At 38.7% G+C, this 23,475-nt stretch overlaps 1 protein-coding gene across 1 annotated transcript; it reads right to left on the bottom strand.

The window, feature by feature from the left end:
- Positions 1-730: 730 nt before the first annotated feature.
- Positions 731-18,890, bottom strand: LOC139941658 (DNA-directed primase/polymerase protein-like). The gene is made up of 10 exons (XM_071938255.1): positions 18,761-18,890; positions 16,898-16,990; positions 14,054-14,132; positions 12,034-12,288; positions 10,762-10,909; positions 6,469-6,777; positions 4,536-4,713; positions 3,589-3,683; positions 2,782-2,989; positions 731-1,235 (listed from the first exon to the last, which is right to left on the bottom strand). Exons 1-10 carry the CDS (start codon positions 18,811-18,813, stop codon positions 872-874), a joined length of 1,782 nt encoding a protein of 593 aa, XP_071794356.1. The 5' UTR covers positions 18,814-18,890; the 3' UTR covers positions 731-871.
- Positions 18,891-23,475: the final 4,585 nt, after the last annotated feature.

Raw genomic sequence — 23,475 nt, forward strand, 5'->3', positions numbered from 1 at the left:
GCCAAGAACACACTGACCGAACTCAGCCAATGTGTCCACCAGGCTGCTATGGTTCAACCATGGTAGAATTAGATTCTACCTCCATGGTTGAACCTTCCTCTGTACATCATGTACATCACACAATGACTGGCTGCTATAGCAGACATACCAACCTCTGGGATCACAAAACTGTATCCTGAAACCCCAAAACCTGTATTTTGCATCAAAAACCTGTATTTTTCATAAAACATGCGTAAACGTAGTTTTAAGCCCCGAGACAGTCAGTTTCCCTTGTGGTTTATATTGATATTAAAAATTTGGGCAGAGGTTTCCCTGCGAGTGGTTAACCAAATGAAACAGGTTTTGTATGAAAAAGATATTGATAAATCATATCTTATAAGAACCCTTGTTAAAAATCATTTTGTCAAAAGAAGACATGTAAAAAAACAAAATTGGATGCGAGGGAATCTCCGTTGCGCTCGATGTGTGGTGAACGTTGAATAAGGAATACCACAGGAAAAAACTTCACTGGAGTATCATTGTCGGCCGTAAGTAGTCGGCCGAAAACTTATTTGTGTCATTAAAAAAATATTGAACTTGAGTTAAAAAAGGGCACGACGGCCCACGAGGAAAAAATTGTTTTTTTGCGGTGATGCTCAAAACCGTATTTTTTTTTGCAAAACCCGTACACCCGTATTTTTTACAAATACCCGTACGAAATACGGGAAAAACGTACTAGTTGGCATGTCTGCTATAGTCATGGTGTCCACCTGGCTGCTATGGTTCACCCATGGATTCCACCTCCATGGTTGAACCGTCCTCCATATATCACACAATGACTGGATGCTATGCGTTCATCTAGATTATTGCATCAATCTATTGTTACTTGACTTCAAGGCACATCTCCACCTTCTATAGCAACCATAGCTGCCATTAACTCTTCATCACTCTCTGTTAGATCAGTGGTCACATCATCTACATTATTGACTCCTGACCACCGGTGTTCTATGTTACCTTCTACTTGAACAGCTGCGGCCAATAGCTCTTCATCACTATCACCACTCGTATTGGTTACCGGTGAAGATGCCTGGTGTTCAGCTTGAATAGCAGCAGTTAGTAATTCCTCATCCTCAAAGTCATAGATTGGTAGAAGGTTTGATGGTAGTGGTACGTCCACTGACTTGTAACCAGTCGCTCTACAATCTGGATCATGGCACTTCTGGTAGTAGACGCCCTTCTTAAGATCAACCAGAATCCTATCAGGAAAGAGTAATTCGTAAAGGTCATCAATTATAAAGGGGCACAGAATATACAACCAGCAGTAACTACTACAAAAACAGTGTTGAAGGATTATGGATTCCAGGGGGTAGGGTTCCGTAAGACACGGCACTTGCAGCTCAACATCTTTCCCAGACCAGAATCTATTTTCAGATCCAGATTCTTGATCTTGATCTTGATCTTGACCTCTACTGGTTTGTCAAATCTAAATTTTGCTGTTTCCAGAAATGCGACTGGCCACTGAAAACAAATAAACGAAAAATCCACACTAAACTGAAAAGAGCTTGTCCTGATGGGGTCAACGTGTTCAGAATCTGTGGGTGTGTTTGATTAGCTTCCTATGTGTACCGTGGGTTTACACCCGTGGTCAGACGGTAGCCATGAAACAAGGCTTATCGAATGCTGTGGGAAAATTAAGGTCGGAGGTTATTGAAAAGCTGCTTACAAGCACAAGGACAGCTCCGTCATCTGCTGAATTGGAATGCATCTGAATTGAAATGCATGTGTCCGTGAATACACAATTTAATAAGATTAAAGCCAGTGGACACTATTAGTAATTGTCAAAGACCAGTCTTCTAATAAACTTGGTGTATCTCAACATACGCATAAAAAAATAAACCTGTGAAAATTGCGCTCGATTGGTTGTAGGAGTTGCGAGATAACTATGAAAGAAAAAAGCACCCTTGTCACACGAAGTTGTGTGCTTTCAAGTGCTTGATTTTGGGACCTCAAATTCTAAACTTGAAGTCTCGAAATCAAACTCGTGGAAAATTACCTCTCGAAAACTACGTTACTTCAGAGGGAGCCGTTTCTCACAATGTTTTGTACTATCAACCTCTCCCAATTACTTGTTGCCAAGTAAGGTTTTATGCCAATAATTATTTTGAGTAATTACCAATAGTGTCCACTGCCTTTAAAGGGACACACCGACTTCGTTGGGCTATTTAGGCTACAAAATACACTAAAACATGATTCTAAAGGTCTTCCAGGAGTGGAGAGAATAGTTGCTAAAAGAAACCATCAATTAGGCCATTTTAACGCATTTTTCCAAAAACGAAGGTCACATGGGTTATCCGAACCACTGTTTTGGTTCGGTTAACCCATGTTATCCGAATATAGTTTTACTTCCAGCCGTATAAAAATAAATTAAAAATAAATTTCAAAACAATTTTTTTAAATTTTTTGTTACAATTATTCATGAATATTTGACAAAAGAGACTATGTATACAGAGTGCGGGTAAAAATTGTAAATAATTATGAAATAAGGGACGTAAGATTCTCATTCAGAGAGTTCGTGCAATGGAAGCGTGTTTTACAGCGCCTTGGCATGGGAGCAATCTGGACGTACATTCCAAGTTTTGCTTACGTTCCTTCAAGTTCTAGAGCAGTGTCTTACCAACTAGACTACCGAAGTTGCGCGGTAGCTAGAGGCAGTTCGAATCCAGTTCCTCCCAAAAGAGATTCTCCAAATGATTGTTAGCCATAAGTTGACCCTTTATATAAACAAAATGGCTTTTGACTTACATGATATTATTGCTCTTGTGCTGTCTATTAATGTTCCCACACCAACGATTCTTAATGATGTCATAGATGAGAAGTTGACCTTGTGTGAAGTAGACCCAACGTCTTATATCTCCTTGGATGCCACCATTATTGATGACAGTCAGGATGAAATCATCTACCTCAGGATAAGGAGAGTGAGCAAACCCTTCAAGATGTCCTGAGCTTGACTCTAAAAAGGTCAAACACACAAATGGTCAAAAATGTCCTGAGCTTGACTCTAGAAAGATTAAACAAATCAATCATCACATGTCAGTCCTGGGCTTGACTCTAGAAAGGTCAAACACACAAATCGTCACATTTCAGTCCTCAGCTTGACTCTAGAAACATTACACACACAAATCATCACATGTCAGTCCTGGTTTTGACTCTAGAAAGGTCAAACACGCAAATCATCAAATGCCAGTCCCGAGCTTGACTCTAGAAAGATTAAACAGTCATCACATGTCAGTCCAGGGTTTGACTCTAGAAAGGTCAAACACACAAATCGTCACATTTCAGTCCTGAGCTAGACTCTAGAAATATTAAACACACAAATCATTCCACATGTCAGTCCAGGGTTTGACTCTAGAAAAGTCAAACACACAAATCATCAGATGTCAGTCTTTGGTTTGACTCTAAAAAGACTAAACATAGAAATTGTCACATGTCAGTCCTGGGTTTGACTCTAGAAAGATCAAACATACAAATTGTCACATGTGAGTCCAGGGTTTGACTCTAGAAAGGTCAAACATACAACCCATCACATGTCATGAGTTTGGGGCTACATACCTGCCCTTGGTTCGTCTTTCATCACAGCCACATCACATGATGTCTTCCATTTGTCATCATGGTCCATTGTAAGCACTGTCATATTGGGACTGTATCTAGAAATATCAATTATAGAAAATAAACTTTGATACATGTATAAATCAGCAAACATTTGAAATTGTGTGCTTTATATAGAGGTTAAAGCCAGAGGACACTATTGGTAATTGTCAAAGATCAGTCCTCTCACTTGGCGTATCTCAACATGCATGTTTGCATAAAATAACAAACCTGTGAAAATTTGAGCTCAATCGGTCGTCAAAGTTGCGAGATATTAACGAAAGAAAACACACCCTTGTCACACAAAATTGTGTGCTTTCAGATGCTTGATTTTGAGACCTCAAATTCTTAATTTGAGGTCTCGAAATCAAATTCCTGACAAATTCATTCACTGCGTCATTTCAGTTTCTCACAATGCTTTATACTATCAACAGCTCCACGTTACTCATTTTCAAGTAGGTTTTTATGCTAATAATTATTTTTGAGTAATTACCAATAGTGTCCACAGCCTTTAAATCTGCATTGGGGATCAAAGAATATTATTAGGTTTTCACCTTACTCGTTTCTCAAAAACTACAGCATCTTGGAAGGAGAGCTTTCTACTAGCTTTATCTTAAAACCCTACAAGTGTAATGTCAATCTGTGCAAATCTTGAAAAAGTACCTGAATCCTTCAAAGTACAAATGTATGGCCAGAAATTAGGATTTCAACATTGCCGTTCCAGCAAGCCCCACATAAAAGTTTTCTGTTGTAAAAAGTCCTTAAATAGACAGCCACCACAGCTCGTTACAATATTCTGATCAAGATATTTTCTAATACATTTGTACGTCTCATATTGTTATACTTTAATGTTATCAAAGCAATGTTGATGACAGTCAAAGTGAAGGAATTGTGATTATTAACGCATTTACCTTACATTAGTGATGAGAGAGTCTAGAAATAAGTGTCTTTCTGTAGCTACTTGAGTGCTGTTGGTTTTCTTGGGTAGTCTTGGCTTGTATTGATTGTCTGCTGCAACCACCAGGGGATTAGCCTTACCATGCTTGATGCACTTATACAATCGGAAGTTTCGATTACGTGTGTACACACCTGCAAAACACATTTTTAAAATACAATCATTTCAATGCAGACAACAAATTCAAATGCACCCACAGTTTTCTCAGTAAACTAAAACACCAGACAGTAACTGTAAATAATACTAATAATAATAATAATAATATCGAAGTCTTATATAGCCCACAAACAAACAAGGTACTCAAGGCACTGAGTAAATACAAACTTTCAGAAAGATAGGTTATTGCAGTGGTGGATTCTGAGACCCAATTATGTAGCACTTATAAGGGTTTACAAGGTGCTACGGCCCATGAAGCAGCCACAACCAGGAACACCAGGGCGAACCCCTTCTCTTTTTGATAAGTGCACTGGGTTCTTTTACATGCGTTACACAACACATTGGCTTTACGTCCCATCCGAAGGACGAAGCAATGGTGTCTTGCTCAAGGACACAGTGTCACGGCTGGGGATTTGAAACCACACTCTGCTGATCAGACACTAGAGTTTGAATTCGGTGCTCTTAACCACTAGGCCACAACACTTCCACAAAACTGTTTACCTCGTCACGAATGTACAAACTGAGCATCCTGTTGATTTTAGCCATGAATAATAAAAAACAATTAGTGCTGAAATCCATCACTTGGTCACGCTCATGCATATCATGGCGCTTTAACGTTCAGTATTTTTCCTGCAAGGTCAGGGTTCAAAGTTACAGAAGAACACAATGCATCATTTACCTCTCCTGTGAGTGTGTCCCAAAATGCACACAACATTGGGATCATATTACACAAACCACAATCCATCAGTACTGTTTGTGTGAATGAGTCACTTCATGTACATTATGGTTGCTTATTGGTTATAGCTAGAATGAAATGGGTGGTATCTAGCTAAATATGCTCACATGAATATGATGAACAGTCATGCACATCAGTAGACACTTTAAAAGAGAAGACACTGTGTGTGTAACTGAAAGGCCCTGGTTTTTACACCATGGGTAGACAATAAAACAGACAGATGCATAGCTCCATTTATTATATCTTAAAAATCTGGCATTGTAAGATATGTCAGAATTTTATACTTCAAATACAATTGTTATACCTCGGTAACATACTGTGAAGTTTGATTGGTCGAGAACCAATCATGTGGCGCGCAACAAAAACGCATGTTACATGGCTCGACGGGCCGGGTAACATGAAAAGTGATGTACACCGGTGTACATCACCTTGATCGTTCCCAGCATTGGTCGATTTCCAGCGCTGTACGAAACACACGCGGGTTCGAGGGAACTGTTTCTTGTTCGTATGCTCATTAAACAATGAATATTTTGTCGTAACAATGTTTGAAGATGACAACAGAACTTTGAGAAGAGGAATAACAATTAAACAAAGGTATAACAAAACAATTGTTGCACGTTGTGACCTGGGTCCATGGGTTTTGTACACACTCGAGTGTACAAAAAGCAATGGACCCCGTCACAGCCTGCAACAATTGTATAACGGCGATATAATCGAATATCGCGATTTTTACTTGATGATACATCGTGGGATAGTAAAGGCAATACCGCCAAAGCTTATTCTGAATATCATGCAAAGGAGTCCTGTCAACTCTAAACAAGCACAAAAGATAACCAAACGTTTAAGCTTTAAAGAGCATCAGATCAGCAACATAATGTACAATTTGGGGATATCTTGTGCTTCAAGCATGTCTGAAAATAGAGGAATTATTCTACGATTATGAGTGACTTATCAAAAGATTGAGTCATAGTAGTAGAATAAATCACCATATTATTACCTTGATCTACAAATAAGACAGCCTTTCCATCTCTGTTTTGAACAAACAGTTGACGAAGCTTGGTCAGGTCATCTATACGACATGTACTTGCATCATGTAATGATTGCTTTGATCTCTTTGCATCTGGTTCCCCGTCTTCATTCATGGTAGCTTGGTGGGTAGTCAGATCATCTATACGACATGTACTTGCATCATGTAATGATTGCTTCAATCTCTTTGCATCTGGTTCCCTGTCTTCATTCACGGTAGCTTGGCTTGTAGTCTGGCAGAGGCATGTGATCTTATGACAAATATGATGCACAAAATTACCTATTGAAAAACAAAATACGAAGCTTGGTCAGGTCATCTATGGGACATGTCTTTGCATCATGTAATGATTGCTTTGATCTCTTTGCATCTGGTTCCCTGTCTTCATTCACGGTAGCTTGGCTTGTAGTCTGGCAGAGGCATGTGATCTTATGACAAATATGATGCACAAAATTACCTATTGAAAAACCAACAAGTTATTGATCACATCCAGAGCTTGAATCAAGGGTAAAGTCCCACAAGACTGGGATGTCGGACACTTCGTACCTTTGCCACTTCGTACCCTGGACACTTTGTACCTTCGGGACACTTCGTACCGTAACCAAATTGGTCACTTTGTACCGTGGGCGGGGTACGAAGTGACCATCAGCTAAGTCACTTCGTACTTATCACAAAGCACCAACAAAATCATAAACGATGCAGAAACTGGTGAGAAGGTACGAAGTGTCCACGGTATGAAGTGTCCAAAGTCACTTCGTACCTTCAAAAGATGAGAAGTGTCCAGGGTACGAAGTGGCAAAGGTACGAAGTTATCCTGACACCACAAGACTATAGAGCTTGTACATGTAGCTCAGAATGTTTACTGGTCTACAATATCACATTAAATTTTAAATTGCTGTTATTTGAACATCGTTCTCATATTCTTCACCCTCACTCTGGAACAAGTTGCCGCACAACATCAGAACTGCTCCAAATGAGAACATTTCAAACATCTGCTGAAAACTTACCTGTTAACTCATTAATTTTTGTTAAGCACTTCGGGACTGTTGTGTGAAGCGCTATATAAGTACCGTTCAATATTATTATTATTTATATATTTGGTTTGCAGTAACACCATGTGTGTACATGTATCTACATGTACTTGCCAAGTAGAGTTTGTTCTGTATAGAACCGTCTTGCTGTATATTCTACCACCGTGTAGTACATTCTTGGGAGACTTTCCTGCTTTTTAACTACTACAGGGGCGGAAGGTAGAAAATCGGCTGGGACTACTACTTTAGCTATTATCTTCAAGTACGCCCTAATCCGCCAATCAGATACGCAGAATGGAGTGGTGATAAAAACCTATATTGCACAGCTAATATCACTACCATGCGTCTTGTGTGTTCTATGTCACGCGCCAAGTTTGCTTAAAGATAAATACGTTATCACACCCGTGCTCGTGGAATACAGAAATTTAGCGCGTCTGCGTCCCATATCCAACTCGGCCGACGCAGAAGTGCTATGTTTTTCTGTATTTGATAACTTCTGTGTGAAACAACAGCGGTTCGAGGCAATTGTTTCTTGTTCGTCTGCTCATTAAACAATGAATATTTTGTTGCAATAATGTTTGAAGATGACAACAGAACTTTGAGAAGAGGAACACATTGTGATTGGAGTCCATGGGTTTGTACACCCTCGATGGGAAATGGCACCGTTGGCTTCACCTCGGCTTCCATTTCCCCCCCTCGAGTGTACAAAACCACCATGGACCCCGTCACAGCATGCAACAATTGTATACTGAATCATCTTTAGAACCAAGTTTGCAACCAAAAGACGTACATGTACATGTACCTTCTCTTTTAGAATACAGAATTATCTTTTAGAGTCTTTGATCAGACTAATAAGCCATTTACATGTTGGATTTGAATATTGTCTGGTACAGTAATGTGCTTGATTACAAGTTACCGATTAAATTCAAATTTCTCAGACTACCAAACAGTTGCTATGTCATTATGATTAGACATTAGAGACAAGCTTTTGCTTAGTTACATGTACATGAAAATAAGAGACGTTGAATACCCAAATACATGGGTGGCACGGTTGGCTTGTGCGTAAAGCGCTCGCCTCTCACCAAGGTGACCCCAGTTCGATTCACGGTCGAGGCCATATGTGAGTTGAGTTGTGCATTGGTTCTCAGCTGTGCCATTAGGGTTTCCAGACCATCCGGTTTTCCTCCTTCAGAAAAAAATCACACACTTTCGATCTTGGCTGTGCGCCGTGGTCATAATGGGTTGATGTGGCTGGCAGCTGAATGTGCCCTTGCATGCCTGCTTCTAAAACACTTTGTATCCGCGTCCTTCGCAATTCAGCTCTAGCTGCGAGTAAGGACGATTAGCCCCCCAAATTATTATTATTATCATTTTTATAACACAAGATTGCTCATCCGGCGGTTCCTATACATAAGCTTGCCCCAAACCATTAGACATACAATATGTGCACTGTAGAAACTGTCTGTCTCTATAGTCTGAGGAATTCAAATGCAAGTGGTACATTGTGCCTAATCAAGTCATGGTACCAGACATTATTCAAATTGAAGCAGTAATTTGAGGGTCTTAACTAAGCTTGGGCGATATCGATTGATTTTATTCACGATATATCGCCGCCAATATATTAGTGCTGGGAGAATACTGAAATTTTGTTATTTTGATACCGCTGGCCAACTATCCGAAATTAACCGGATATTTGAATACTTTTTTCGCCGCTAGAGGGCGCTGTTTAAAAAAAAAAAAAATTGGTTTTTTTTTTGCCACTAGAGGGTGCTGTTCGTTTGTGAATGAGATCTTTTGGGCGGATTGATATTAGTTTTAGACAGTGTCACTCGGTTCATTCATAAAAATGACCAGATCTAATTTAAAGATGGCGATTTGCTTTTTCTTTTGATCGTGATTGACTCTACGTGAAGGAAAACTTGTGTAATCTTCGAACAAATTACGTCAGAATGTCATTGTTTCAACTCTTCACGGAGGTGAGCATAGTTAAATACTTAATTTATACTGTTTTATACTGTCTTAATACAAGTTTCATAAAGATTCAGACAAGACATTCATATCAGTTATCGCCCGACGGCCGCGGATATTCGGATAGTTAAAGAATATCCGGTTACTTGGTTGTAATTACAGAATTATCCGGTTTGTAAATAGGTATTCGCGCCCTACGCGGATATCCGCTTAAGAATAAAAAAGGCATTCGCAGTACGGATAGGAAAAACCTATTCGCCATTAACCGGATATTTGAATAATTCGGCCAGGCCTACAATATATCGTGATATTCGATATAATCACGATTAATTAAATTTAACATCATCAGTCTTTTAAACTCCCAGTGAAAGCTTGAGAAGAGACAGTCATTGCATAAGGGAGGTGTTCTAATGACATTTTCTTCTAGTTTTACCATGTTTACTCCAAACCTATGGGGTGCAAGATGTCTCAGCTAGGAAATACATTGCGAAACTGCGATACTTAATCGATATCGCGATGTATCGTGATATATCGATATTTCGATTAAAACCAAATCGATCCGCTATCGACATCGTTTCCAAATTAGTATCGCGATATTGGATATTATAACACCCCTTGCAAGTATTGTGCCTGCTCATTGGTTTAGAGCGCGTCACATGACATGTCTTAGTTTTGCTAGACGACGGCCGTGTGATAGAGCGTCGGTTTGCCATGCGCTAGTCCGAAGACTAGCACACGGCGCCGTGCGCTAGTCCGACAGACTAGCACACGGCGTGCATTACCCAGACGTCCGTTGCGTGTACGAGGATGATAAATTAATAGTCTGTAACCATTTCAGATTGTCCGACACTACATGCAACACAGTAGGTAAAAGTGTTTGCAATCTGTGTTCGCGTCGTCCGTGGATTGTAGCATTCAGGTCTGTAACTTAATAATAATAATACAGGTTTTAGAAATGTTTGGGGTGTTATAAAACAAATATTGACTGCTTTTACTCGTGCAATGGTTAAAAACTATGACTCCCTCGGTGATCCCCGGAGCGTTCTATTTTCCCTCGGCTTCGCCTCGGGAAAATAGAACGCTCCGTGGATCACCTCGGGAGTCATAGTTTTAACCATAGCACTCGAAGCAGTCAATATTTGTATAATATCGTGGTATCGCCCAAGCTTAGTCTTAACCCAGACAAGATAAAGTGTTTAAGCCTTTATAAGGCGCATCACAGTATCAATGCAGATGATAAATCAACTTGATTTAGACTCAACTTTACCTGCTTGGATGTTATCCTTAAATACACAGCCAGGTAGATTAAAGATGAGATGTCTGCTGAATTTACTGTCCGTTGTAGCATCAAGATTAATGACTTGATGAACATGACAAGAGATGTCATAAATCAAACTCAACTCATCACATACAAACTGTAACATCAAAGAGAGATTGCAAGATAAGCGACTTGACGAACATGACAAGATTATGTCATAAATCAAACTCAACTCATTACATACAAACAAAGAGAGATTAATAACAAGATGGATTTGGTAATGGTGTGGTGGCCGAGCGGATAAGAGCACCAAACTCAAGCTCTTCTTCTGTTCAGCAGAGTGTCACGTGTAGCTCCGAAACCTGGTCGTGACATTTGTATCCCTGAGCAAGACACTTAACTATAATTGCTTCTCTCCATCCAGGGGTAAATGGGTACCTGTGAGGGTAGAAGATGGTTCTTCTGATTGATTTATCCGAGTAGCGCATATTAATGTTGCACAAAGCTGTATACAACTAACCACCGAGACAAAATAATTCAATATTGGTAAAAATTCAACACAAAGATGCAAATATTTTGCCAAATACTTCTGCAATACCACACCTGATTTAGGCCATCACAGGTGATTGGTGACCCAAAACATGGTGTAACATGCCATGAAGTGTGCGAGTGCGCAGCGTGTCTGTCGTACATGCTCGTTTCTGTGGTTCACAGGGTTTATGTGAATACATTAGATGTTCTTGTGTTGGTTACTGTACTATTGGACCTCTTAAAACTAATAATAAAACCATTTAACTTTGAGCTGTCTGAACAGGTAGTTTTATTGCTATGGCCCAACGTCATAGAGCTGCTTATAGTAAGCTCAAAATGTTACTAAACAACTTTCTACTGAGCAACAGTAAGCAAGAAAGGAATCTTGAATGTTACATGCAGAATGTTACTTTGGCTGGTTACCTTATTGTAGTAAGCAGATATCATTATGCTTAACTTATTGTGCTTCAGCAGCTCTAGGATTTTCAGCCCTGCTTCTTTGACCGATGGGCGCATGATAGAAATGGTTGGAAGTCATCAGTTCCCTTTTTAACAGTTAAAGGCAGTGGACACTAGTGTTAATTTTCAAAGACTAGCCTTCAAAGTTGATATTCATGTTTACCTTTGTTTGTTTACATTGTATTCATGTTTACCTTTGTTTGTTTACATTTTATTCATGTTTACCTTTGTTTGTTTACATTTTATTCATGTTTACCTTTGTATGTTTGTTTACATTATATTCATGGTTACCTTAATGAAGCTCTGAACCATTTCCACCCCATTGCATTCTGGGTTCAGGGATTTACTGAATTCAAGATCAAAGTAGAGTTTGCATGTGGATCCTTCGGGGATGAGCTCATAAAAGCTAGCATGTTTATCATGAGCTGCAAGGTGATAAACGGTATGCCAAAGCTGCAGGTAGTTAGTGATGACATACTTGCGCTGGCCTCTTCCTTCGCATTCAGCGTTTACATTGTCCACTTCAAAGGCAAATACATGGACATCCTACAAAAAGTATCAAAGACAAAGCATTATTATTAACGAGAATGTACATTTTTGGTAAATCACCCTTTAACTAAATGGAATTAAAAACTTATTGGGTTAAGAAGTGCAGCAGCTTTCGATACCACAAAGTATTTTAGACTCTTTTCACTTCAAAGTATTTCTGGTTAAAGACACTGGACACTACTGGTAATTGTCAAAGACCAGTCTTCTCACTTTGCGTTAAGCTTGGGCGATATTGCTTTTATTATTCCACGATGCATCGTCAAAAAAAAATCACCATATTTGATTATATATCGTGATTCATATCTGCACGGTAAAATTCTGACAACTTATGTTGCCAAATTTTAAAACCCTGTAAACAAAAACAAATCGAGGTATAAATCTGTGGGGTGTACTGTCTATCCATGGTGCAAACCTGGGCCTTTCAGTTACACACACATACTGACATGTAAAGTGTCTTTTGAAGTGTCTACTGCGCATGACTGTTCTTACATAAGTGCATATTTTGCTAGATCCCGCCCATTTCATTCTAATTAACCAATAAGCATCCATAATGCACATGTGGTGACTTCTGATGGGTTGTGGTTTGTTATGATCCCAACGTGGTTTTCATTTTGGCTCCACACAAAGGGGGAACATTATACAATTGTACTGCTTCTGTAGTGTCCGTGTGAGACCGCCCAGGCAGGTGGCAGGCGGCTTCACACACAGGGGAAAAATTATACAATTGTACACGTATATACTTCTGTAGTTATTGTGTGAGACTGCCTGGGCGCTAAAGACTTTGATGTAGTTTTTTCAAAGAAACCCTGTCATTTCGGGATCAATTGGGAAACTTGCGGTTGGTTCTGGGACTTCATATTTTTTTGAAACAGCCCTTTGTGGTTGCAAGACGTGGCAATTTGGGAATACATCTTGATACTTCATCAAAACCATGATTTGCCGATAATGTCCAATAGTGTCCAATAAGTAATCTGTATTTATCCCCCAAAATTTGAATCTAAAAAAAAAAAAAAGGTTTCTAATTACCAATTTTTCCTCCTGAATAGACATAAAACCACTCAAGATTTTATGCATGTATCTCAAAAACCAGGTTACCGTTAAAGGGTATATATATATATATGTACTTTTTCCTAACATAAACACAATGTCCACAATTTACATTAAACTTACACAGTTTGAAGATTATGATAGTAGACAGCTTCCCTTGAAATTTTACTTACTGAGGTGCTGTAGTTTTTGAGAAATGAGTAATGTAGTAATTTTCGTATCAGTTGTAGCATGTAAAGACGTGTTTTCAACCAGTTATGCTACAGTTTTGGTATAATATCATAACTGGTTAAGGGGATTTTACATGCTAAAATCATTTTGGTCTCATGAGACCAAAATGATTTTGCGAGTTGTTTGACTCATTTGTTAAGAACTACACAAGTAAGTAATATTTGAAGGGAAGCTTTCCACTATCATTATCTTCAAACCCTGTAAGTTTAATGTAAATCTGTGGACATTTAGAAAAAGTACCCGAATCCTTTAAACTCCAACCTACGTTGTACAAATGTATGTCCTACCCCAAAATTAATTCTGCAATATGATTATGTCTGACGTCTGTGGCGACATAAACATTTAAAGGCCTTAAATTTATCAGGCTTCCGAGTCCAATTTGCATTTCTGTGAAAGCTATGTGACAACTTCTTGCAGTGTTCCTGCACAAAGCACACATATTGTATTATACATGACATAGTGATAGTGAAAAGGTTGGACTTACCTCTGGATGTACAGCAGCAACATCAAATGCTTGCTTCTGTCTGTATACTGTATGCCAGAATGGTGAAGGATCAAGCAGACTAAATAGAAATAAACCATACATTAACACTGATTATAACACTCCTCTTCTGTATTCTGGTTGGCTGAAACACGGTCATGTTGGATGAACTATTGAAGGCTAGTGATCGCACGCGTGTTTAGTACCAGAGCGACACTAGTCTTTGCAAATAGTGCCCGCTGTAACAGCGCCCTCTCTTGACTTGAACCGTGAACAACAACTACAAAACTCCTTTTTCTGTTCTTATTTTGACATTTAAGACCAAGCTGTGTTTTAAAACACATATTGACTGGCATAATTCGGTAACTACAATGTAAGTGTATGTTTATTCCCCCTCGGGCCTGTGAGTGATCAGAAGAGGGGCCTATTTCCCTCGGCCTTCGGCCTCAGGAAATAGGTTGCTCTTCTTGTCACTCAAAGTCCCTCATGGGAATAGACACCTCGTTGCCAGTCAATATGTGTACAATACTTCATGAACTGAAAAATAGTGACCACAATATCACTTACTGTACACTGTCAAGTATTCACTTCACATGGAGGGGGTGTATGTATCCGATTACATGCACATGGTACACACTGAGTGAGAGCTACATACGCCTTTCTTAATATTTATATGCATGAGGTACGTCACAATGCTAATCCAAAACGAGGCAATGGGCGCAGCCACTGCAAGTGATGGGGGACATGCGCCCATAGCCTCATTTTGGGTAAGAATTATGATGTCATGCTGTGCTCATGCATAAATATTAAGAGAGGCGTATTGTAATACAGACCACCACCCCACCATGTAAAGATTGTACCAAGCCTTGAAAAAGTTGGCCAGTTGTAGCATTGAACTATAATTGTACATCATGTGTTCATGCTCTATGCTGTATGTTTCAAGCAAGACCATGGTGAGACTCACTAAATCAGAGCAAGGAAACCTCGAGTACTGAGCAAGCATCAAAACAACAACCACCTCAACCATTGACCATAACCAGCAGAGGTGGGGCATAGACTCCTGTCAGCTTGCTCTAAGCTCAATTTTATAGCAAAAAAATTAAATTATCACTGCAAAAGAATATTATAAGACTCAACTATGAAAATTGTGGGGTTTTTATTATCTGAAAGTACTTAGATGATTAGTTACTTAAATTGAAAAGTCTCTACAGAGCACCAAAATAAAAACATGCCTTGAAGTGATTACCAGGGAAAACCAGGGAATCTCTGATCCGATTGGATAATTGTGGGAAGTTTAGAGCAAAGGTCAGCATCGTGAAATTTCAACCAGCATTCAAAATTGGCATGTTAACCCTGACTAATACCTGATTGGCAGAGTCTAGCACACACATAATTTGTACATGGTTTATTAAGGCCCAATCAGATATCAGGGCGACTGTCTGGTTGTTTGGTGATATGAATTTAAAGTAGGATGGGTGGTAAGACATTCTCTTCTAGCAATTGTTTACCATTGGACTTTTTTTTAAACAGAACTAAGGAAAGTACAAAGCTTGCAAGTGCTTTTAAAATACAAATCGGAGTTAGGGTGAAAACCCAAATTAGATTGTTGAAAAGTTTGTTATAGGCCCCTATAAGGTTATACTCAGTTTCAGACATTAGGATTTTCACCATAGATGATGTAAGTTTCAGGTAATGGAACTGATACGTGATACCGGGTACAGATAGTGGCATTCAGGTTGTATTTCTTCACGTAAATAAATTATATTCATAAATACCTCAGACAGTTTCGCTATTTCTATTGATGGAGAGCGTGTCACGTGGGTGTGACTGAACCTTTATTTATGACCAGTAAAAAGTGTTGAAACCTGGGCGTGACAGGCGAGCTTGCACCTGTGCTTATAAGACAGTTTCTTCATTCATATTGGTCAAGAAATGGCTGAAACAGTTGTGCCACATCACACAATACGCGCAACGTGCACAGCATTCCCTTATAAGGAGTTCCTTATAAGGAGTTGTTAAAGGAACACGTTGCCTTGGATCGGACGAGTTGGTCAAAACAAAAGCGTTTGTAACCGTTTTTTATATAATGCATATGGTTGGGAAGATGTTTTAAAAGTAGAATACAATGATCCACACAAGTTTGCCTCGAAATTGCGTGGTTTTCCTTCTACTGTGCGAACTAACACGGTCGGCCATTTATGGGAGTCAAAATTTTGACCCCCATAAATGGCCGACGTGTTAGTCGACGAGGTAAAAGGAAAACCACGCAATTTCGAGGCATGTTTGTGTGGATCATTGTATTCTACTTTTGCAACATCTTCCTACCCATATGCATTTTATAAAAAACGGTTACAAACGCTTTTCAAAGACCAACTCGACCGATCCAAGGCAACGTGTTCCTTTAAGGGCTTAACCATTCCATAGCTGGAGGGGTGTTGTGTTGAAAGAAATGAATGAACAATTATTAATTTTTGCATTTGTTTTACTTTTTGACGAAGAAGTGTTGTTGTTTTTTTGTTACCGAAAAGGTATTTACGAATGGGAGTAAAAGATGTGTTGAATTGGTTTTCGAGTATTGGTTAAAAAACGCCGAGGTCCGGTTCTTGATAATTTATCTCTACTTTGTCTCGGTAAAATTGCCAAGAACCAGGCCTCCTTGGGATTAAACCAGTAGTTGAAAACCTCTTCACCACACATTGATCCCCTTATTCAATTTTCAAATAAAAAAAGTGACAGCTGAAGTAGTAATGAATTATAATACATCCTCGACAAAATTAGCTGGCATCCAATTTGCCCTGGACACAACCTTACCATGGACAACCCATCTCTGATTATTTCATTACTCACTGTGGCCTGTATGGCGGGATTAATGGAAAGTTCTTATACCACTCTTCAATTGCTTCCAACTTCTTCAGTTTCTCGTTCCAACGCTTCCTCTTCCTGAAATAAAATCAAACCTCAATAAACAGTACCTCAAAGATGAAATACACCAATGTAGCCAAGGTCCCTTGCTATAAAATTTACTTGCGTGGATTGTTTATTTGTTATCACCATGCATGACTGATTTTGTGAGCTTTCCCACTGCTAAGTTAAAAAACTAACAACCCTTGTGCAACATGAGAGTGATATGACGAATTGGTAATCCTGATCACCTTAGTTGGACAAGATAGCACCCACTGTATGGGCATTTTCACCTAGGACATTGTTCAATAAACAAGGGTTCCTTTCACACATTGATGTAGCCTAAGTCCTTGGTCAAAACTTCTGCTAGTGTAAGATTTTGTCGTCGGTCTGGACCTGCGACAAAATGTAGCAATGTTGGACAAGATTTGTTAAGGGGACCCTGGACACTCCACAAATTATTGTCCTTTCACACGAGGAGCATTTTGTAAAATCTTACAACCATGCTACAATTTAGCATGGGACCCTTGCTAAATTGCTCTTGTGTGAAAGGGGCTTTTAAAGATGACATCTGAATGGTTGAAACCTGATGTTTAACATGGGGTGTTTTAAAATATACAAATATTGACTGCTTCGAGTGCTACGGTTAAAACTATGACTCCCGAGGTGATCCCCTGAGCGTTCTATTTTCCCGAAGATCACCGAGGGAGTCATAGTTTTAACCATTGCACGAGTAAAAGCAGTCAATATTTGTTTTATAACACCCCAAACATTTCTAAATACTGTAGTATTATTATCGAGTTACAGGCCTGAATGCTACAATCCACGGACGACGCGAATACAGATTTACTTACTGTGTTGCATGTAGTGTCGTGCAATCCGAAATGGTTACAGACTATTAATTTATCATCCACGTACACGCAACGGACATCTGGGTACTGCACGCCGTGTGCTAGTCTTTGGACTAGCGCATGGCAAACCGACGCACTATCACACGGCCGTCGTCTAGCAAAACTAAGACATGTCATGTGACGCGCTCTAAACCAATGAGCAGGCAGAATACTTGCAAGGGGTGTTATAAAACTGATTCAAACTACAGTGTAAGCAAATCTGTGCTATACCTAGGCAATCATTGGCAAGTAATGAAATTCATAACCTTAGGCCTACTACATGTGTACTACAGTTGTGCTTAAATTAGTTGTGACGTTGACACTAGTTTTGCACATTACTTCCAAAACCAAAGATTGTGGATGGCCGCAGATGCCAATGTTAAAATTCAGGTTGAAATGCATTGCAGTGGATGCAATGCACTGTGCAACAATATTAGAGCAGACAATGATAGTAAGAAAACTTTCAATACACAGCTCAACGGAAGAAAACATAAAATCTTTTTTTAATGGAGAGATGAAAAGGGGAACATCTCAAAACTTGACCAGCTGTTACTTCCCAACTCTTGGCCTTGTGATTTATTTGGAAATTATGACACAAAATGTCAACTTTCCCATAGGACCAGTGTAGTAGTATCTTGCCTGCCAGAAAACTCAAAGCATGTATATAAGGTTACACTTTATTGTGAACACGGCCGGTTCACATGGTTTTAAGTAATGCCACAAACCCTACCATCATGCACAACAGTAAAAAGACAACACACACCGTGCCCGTTAGCCCTGGTACAGTGCTACAGGACGTCAGTCAGTGCCAAAACGGAGGAGTCCAACCTGGGTTACGTGCCCGTTTGTATGGCTATAATATAACGACCATCCATATTCAACAGGTTTCCTGAAAAGTATACAATGATATTGAACCTACCGTTCATGAGGAGGAGGTGTCTGAAAGGAAACCCTGAAGTTTTGCTCCGACATTTCAAAGTGACATGGTTTACTCTGGTTTGGTTTTCGCGCGAAGCGAATGTTGTGTATTTGGTGGGTGCCATGCAGGAAGTGGCCATGCCACGAGTCTAACAAGTGGCTTCTCTGCTGCGTCAGGTGAGGGCGGTATATAACTTCCTGTGTGACCATGCCGTCCACGATGCCAAGTCCCACACAAAACTCCAAAGTAGTGACAGTTCACCCAAGAAATGAAAGTCTCTACGCCTCTTGAAAACCCATCAAATGTATTTTATCACTTTGCTTCAGATTTCTTTCAATTTGTGGCAGGTCAGCCGTTTGGATTTTTTTGGTAATTACCCAAACGAATTAATTTGCTTCTTTTTTCTAAAACCGGTTTGCTTTTTGTTTTCATATGAGCCCCTCCTACAATTAGCATCATAGGACAAACGTAAAGCCTACATTATAAAATACAATGGAAGAATGTAAGAACAAAATCTCGTCAATAGTGGTTGGTCAAGGCTGGGACAAAGAATTGCTGAACGTTTTGAAAACATTATGGCACTTGAGTGAGAGTTCGTGTTTGGCGCGCTGACAGGTTGTTTTTTGAGTACGCGGGAAACAGAAGTGAGGGAATTGATCCAGTATTTCACAATGAAATAAATTTAAAAAAATATCTTTATAATAATCGAAGTGGGAATGCTTTTCAAACAATGAGTAACAAAGTGAACGTCAGATACGGATTTTTAACTCGTACTGTATCGCACCCGCCGGCAAACCCATTTACTGGTAAAGACAGTGTAACTTTGTAAACGGGTAAAGATCTTTATCTGTTAAGACAAGAATACCAGGCGTTAGTTATTACCCCATCCTTCTGGAGAAGTGTTTGTTCTTTTCTGTTTTGAACGCTTGGGAAGTTTAGTCCAGTCCGGCTCAGGTCGGCGGACCGCAAAATTGTTTCTGTACATCAAACATTCTCAATTGAAAAGTACTACGTGGCAATTTAAGTTACAATTAAGAAGTCAGCGACATCTTAACAGGAAATTTGTGTTCATATTCTGTCTCTACATGAGGGTATGGGGGCCCACTTCGGGGGCCCGGAAAAATTGTGCATTCTAGATGCTCTGTGGTGCAAGACCAATTAGATGCATTATTAGAATGTGAACGAAATATAAATAATTGCTTTTCAATATGACTCTCTCAAAACTTAGTTCCATCTAATAAGCTTGTTCAGTTTCAGCTGTTTCATCCCCCTTTATTTTTTTTTCCCCGTACACTGCTTGGTCTTTATTTTAGTGTGTTTAATTACTTTTATGTTTCAGCGCTTAGAACACCTGTAATGAGCTATGCCTGTTTGTATTAGTACAGGGGACATACATGTCCCCCGTCGCCCCACCCCCTGGTTGACGCCCATGTCTACGGCACACTAACATCAGTGATACCATTCTTCTTCATTTTTAAAGGGAAGGTACACATTTTGTAATTGTCAAAGACCAGTCTTCAGTGTAGCCTAAAGCATAAAATACAAGCCTGTAAAAAACTGAGGTGAATTTGGTCGTCGAAGTTGCGAGAAATCGGAGAGAAAAAACACCCTTGAATAAAAGACATTGGCTAGAAGTCTTTTTATTATTTTAGTGAGAAATAGAAATTATCTCTTTCTCAAAATCTATGCTATTTCAGAGGCAGCCGTTTCTCACAATGTTTTATACTATCAACCTCTCCCCTTACTCGTTACCAAGTCGTTTTAAAGTCACCTGGAAATAGAATTTGTTTTCTTTCAAACATAAGAGTATATGCTTACGAACAACAAAACATTTTTTTTTAGTAATTGTTTGTCACGATTTATATGTTTAAAAAATATATAAACGTGTTTGGGGGCTGACTCCGCCTACCCCTTTTGTGACGTCAATCGAGGCAGACTTTGCCTGCAATGCATATAGTAAACACACGTGCAAAGTACATGTACGTCCAAGTCGTGAGTTGGTACATTTCAAAAAGTGTTTTTCTGCATTCAGCAGCAATACACCTGGTCAGCATTGCCGGAAAAAAAAACAGGCACAGTCTGCCTCGATTGACGTCACGAACAGCGCCCTCTCGGGTCGGGGTCTACTCTTAAATTTGTAAATAACGTAAGAACTGATTTTGTAAAACCTTAGTTAACTGTTTATTCACATTCCACTCATCAAAACACATATATTAGTGACAAAAGCTTTATTTTGAAAAAATACAACTTCCAGGTGACTTTAAGTTAATATTTGTTTTGATTACCAAACCTTTTGATTACCTTCCCTTTATAAACAAACTTCCTGGAAAAGTCCTACATGAGGTAAACAAAACATTGTTCCAGGATTGTTTTTCTTTATCTGGGGCATGAGATATGTTAATTTAAAGAACCAAATGAATTATTGTACTAGTTTCTGCAATCCAAAATCAAATGAGAGATGTTTTTTGTCACAAACAATTAAAGGAACACGTTGCCTTGGATCGGACGAGTTGGAATTCGCTTGTTATGAAATGCATGGTTAGAAAGAAACATTGCCTAAATACAAATTATTTTTATTAGGACTTGAGAAAGCATCATTGTTTTGGCGACGAATAATTACTCATTTTAACCTCTGGTTTTCACAAACACACTTTCAACTTGTCACAATTTAATCAAATGGGGGGGGGGGGGGGTCGCACTGCAAGAAACACTTCAAAGATGCTATGTCAGATTTTTGGTCTATTTGACCCAAACATTTTTATTTAAAATTCAATAGGTATTTTGATGGGGGTCGAGAAAGTTACAAGCTTTCATTTGAGCCATTGCTCGAAAAAAAGCCCGCCAATTATTAGGAGCAGTGAAATAAAGTGCTCAAAATTACTTTTCGTCGGGATCCCGACAATCACGTGATCAATTTTTATGTGTTTTATAAGAAACGTTTTTATTTTTTGTCATGGTTCCTGATCATTAAAAGTAAAAGTTAAACTTTTTTTCGTTGGAGCGGGTGATACTCTTTGAAATACCATTCACTCAAAAAATCTATTTTTTAATGTTTGGGGCCAAAAATCTGACATAGCATCTTTAAACAATGACGCAGGTTTTGTAATTGATTTTTCATTTTATTAGTTATTGTCAACATTTCAGGCAAGTAATCTCAAGACATAATATACTATTTTATAAACTTATACTCTTCATTCAAATCTTATAAACAATACATCATACCTGATGTAATAAATAGACTATACTTCTTTCAAATCAAATAAATAGCAAAATGTAATGCCTGCTTTATTACTTATCTATTTCAGTTTACGGGGAAAATCAACATAGAAAAGACTGTTTAAAATGATGACCAGTCAATGGTTGACTGACACACAAGACTCTGATTATTGGCCTCTAATGGGTGTAATGAGTTCAAAGTCAAAACTAAATTAAACAATCAAGAAAAATGAGTCCTCTTTCAATAACGGACCATTATAAACAACATTTTGAATCACTATTGGAATGTCCTTGTAGTTCAAATTTATGATCACCAAAATGTTAACGCCGTTTTTTTCCCATGACTTTCAAAATATGTGGCGGTAAGCAATCACTAACCCGTAATACATTTTTCCAGATCTTTAATCAATTTCCACAAGAGTATTTCCGACAAATTTATTTCTCAAAACGATTGGTCCATTGGATCCTGTAAATTTGTCTCGGTTTCTTGTCAATTTTAGACATGAAATATTGCACTGAATATTCTTTATCCCCGGTGCAAATTTACCCTTATAAAAAAAGGAACGATGGATGGCCTGCATGTATGTTAGGACTTTACAGGCTTTTAAAATCAATTCAGCTGCAGAACATTTAAAATCAGAGTCAAGAAGACAAAACATCCTGATTCTGATTGCATTGGGTAATAATTTGGATAACAATAAAGGAATGCCACTCAATGAATGTAAATCATCCTTATACACACCAATAAGGTAATAAATTAAATTATGTGCTTGGTTGGTTTTAAACACTTTGTTTAATACCAGTTGCAGTCTGATTACAATAATTACCCGAGCTGGAGGCGAATGTTATTATCAGCTCCAGACTGCAACCGGTTTTAAACAGAGAGTGTTTAATACCACCCAAGCACATTTTTATTCCCATTCATAGATACCTTTTCAGTCTAAAACATCAACACTTTTTGGTCAAAGAGTTTCAAAAACCGCAAAAATTATAATTGTTTAAAGGCAGTGGACACTATTAGTAATTACTCAAAATAATTATTGGCATAAAAACTTACTTGGTGACCAGAAATTGGGAGCTGTTGAAAGTATAAAACATTTTGAGAAACAGCCCTCTGAAGTAACATAGTTTTTGAGAAAGAAGTAATTTTCCACAAATTTGATTTTGAGATTTGGCGGTCTCGAAATCAAGCATCTGGAAGCACACAACTTCGTGTGACAAGGTTTTTTTTCTCTTTCATTATTATTTTGCAAGTTCGACGACCAATTGAGCTCAAATTTTCACAGGTTTCTTAATTTATGCATATGTTGAGATACACCAAGTGAGAAGACTGGTCTTTGACAATTACCAATAGTGTCCATTGTCTTTAATGATTTCTTTAAAAAAAAAACAGCCCTCCAGCTATGAAATGGCAAGGCCCTCTGGTGAAAATTCCTTTTAAGGAGATTGCCTGTCGCACGTATCGCTCTCGACCAATAGGAATGAACAAACTGTCTTAT

Source organism: Asterias amurensis, chromosome 9, assembly GCF_032118995.1.
Source record: "Asterias amurensis chromosome 9, ASM3211899v1".
Classification (NCBI taxonomy): Eukaryota; Metazoa; Echinodermata; class Asteroidea; order Forcipulatida; family Asteriidae; genus Asterias; species Asterias amurensis.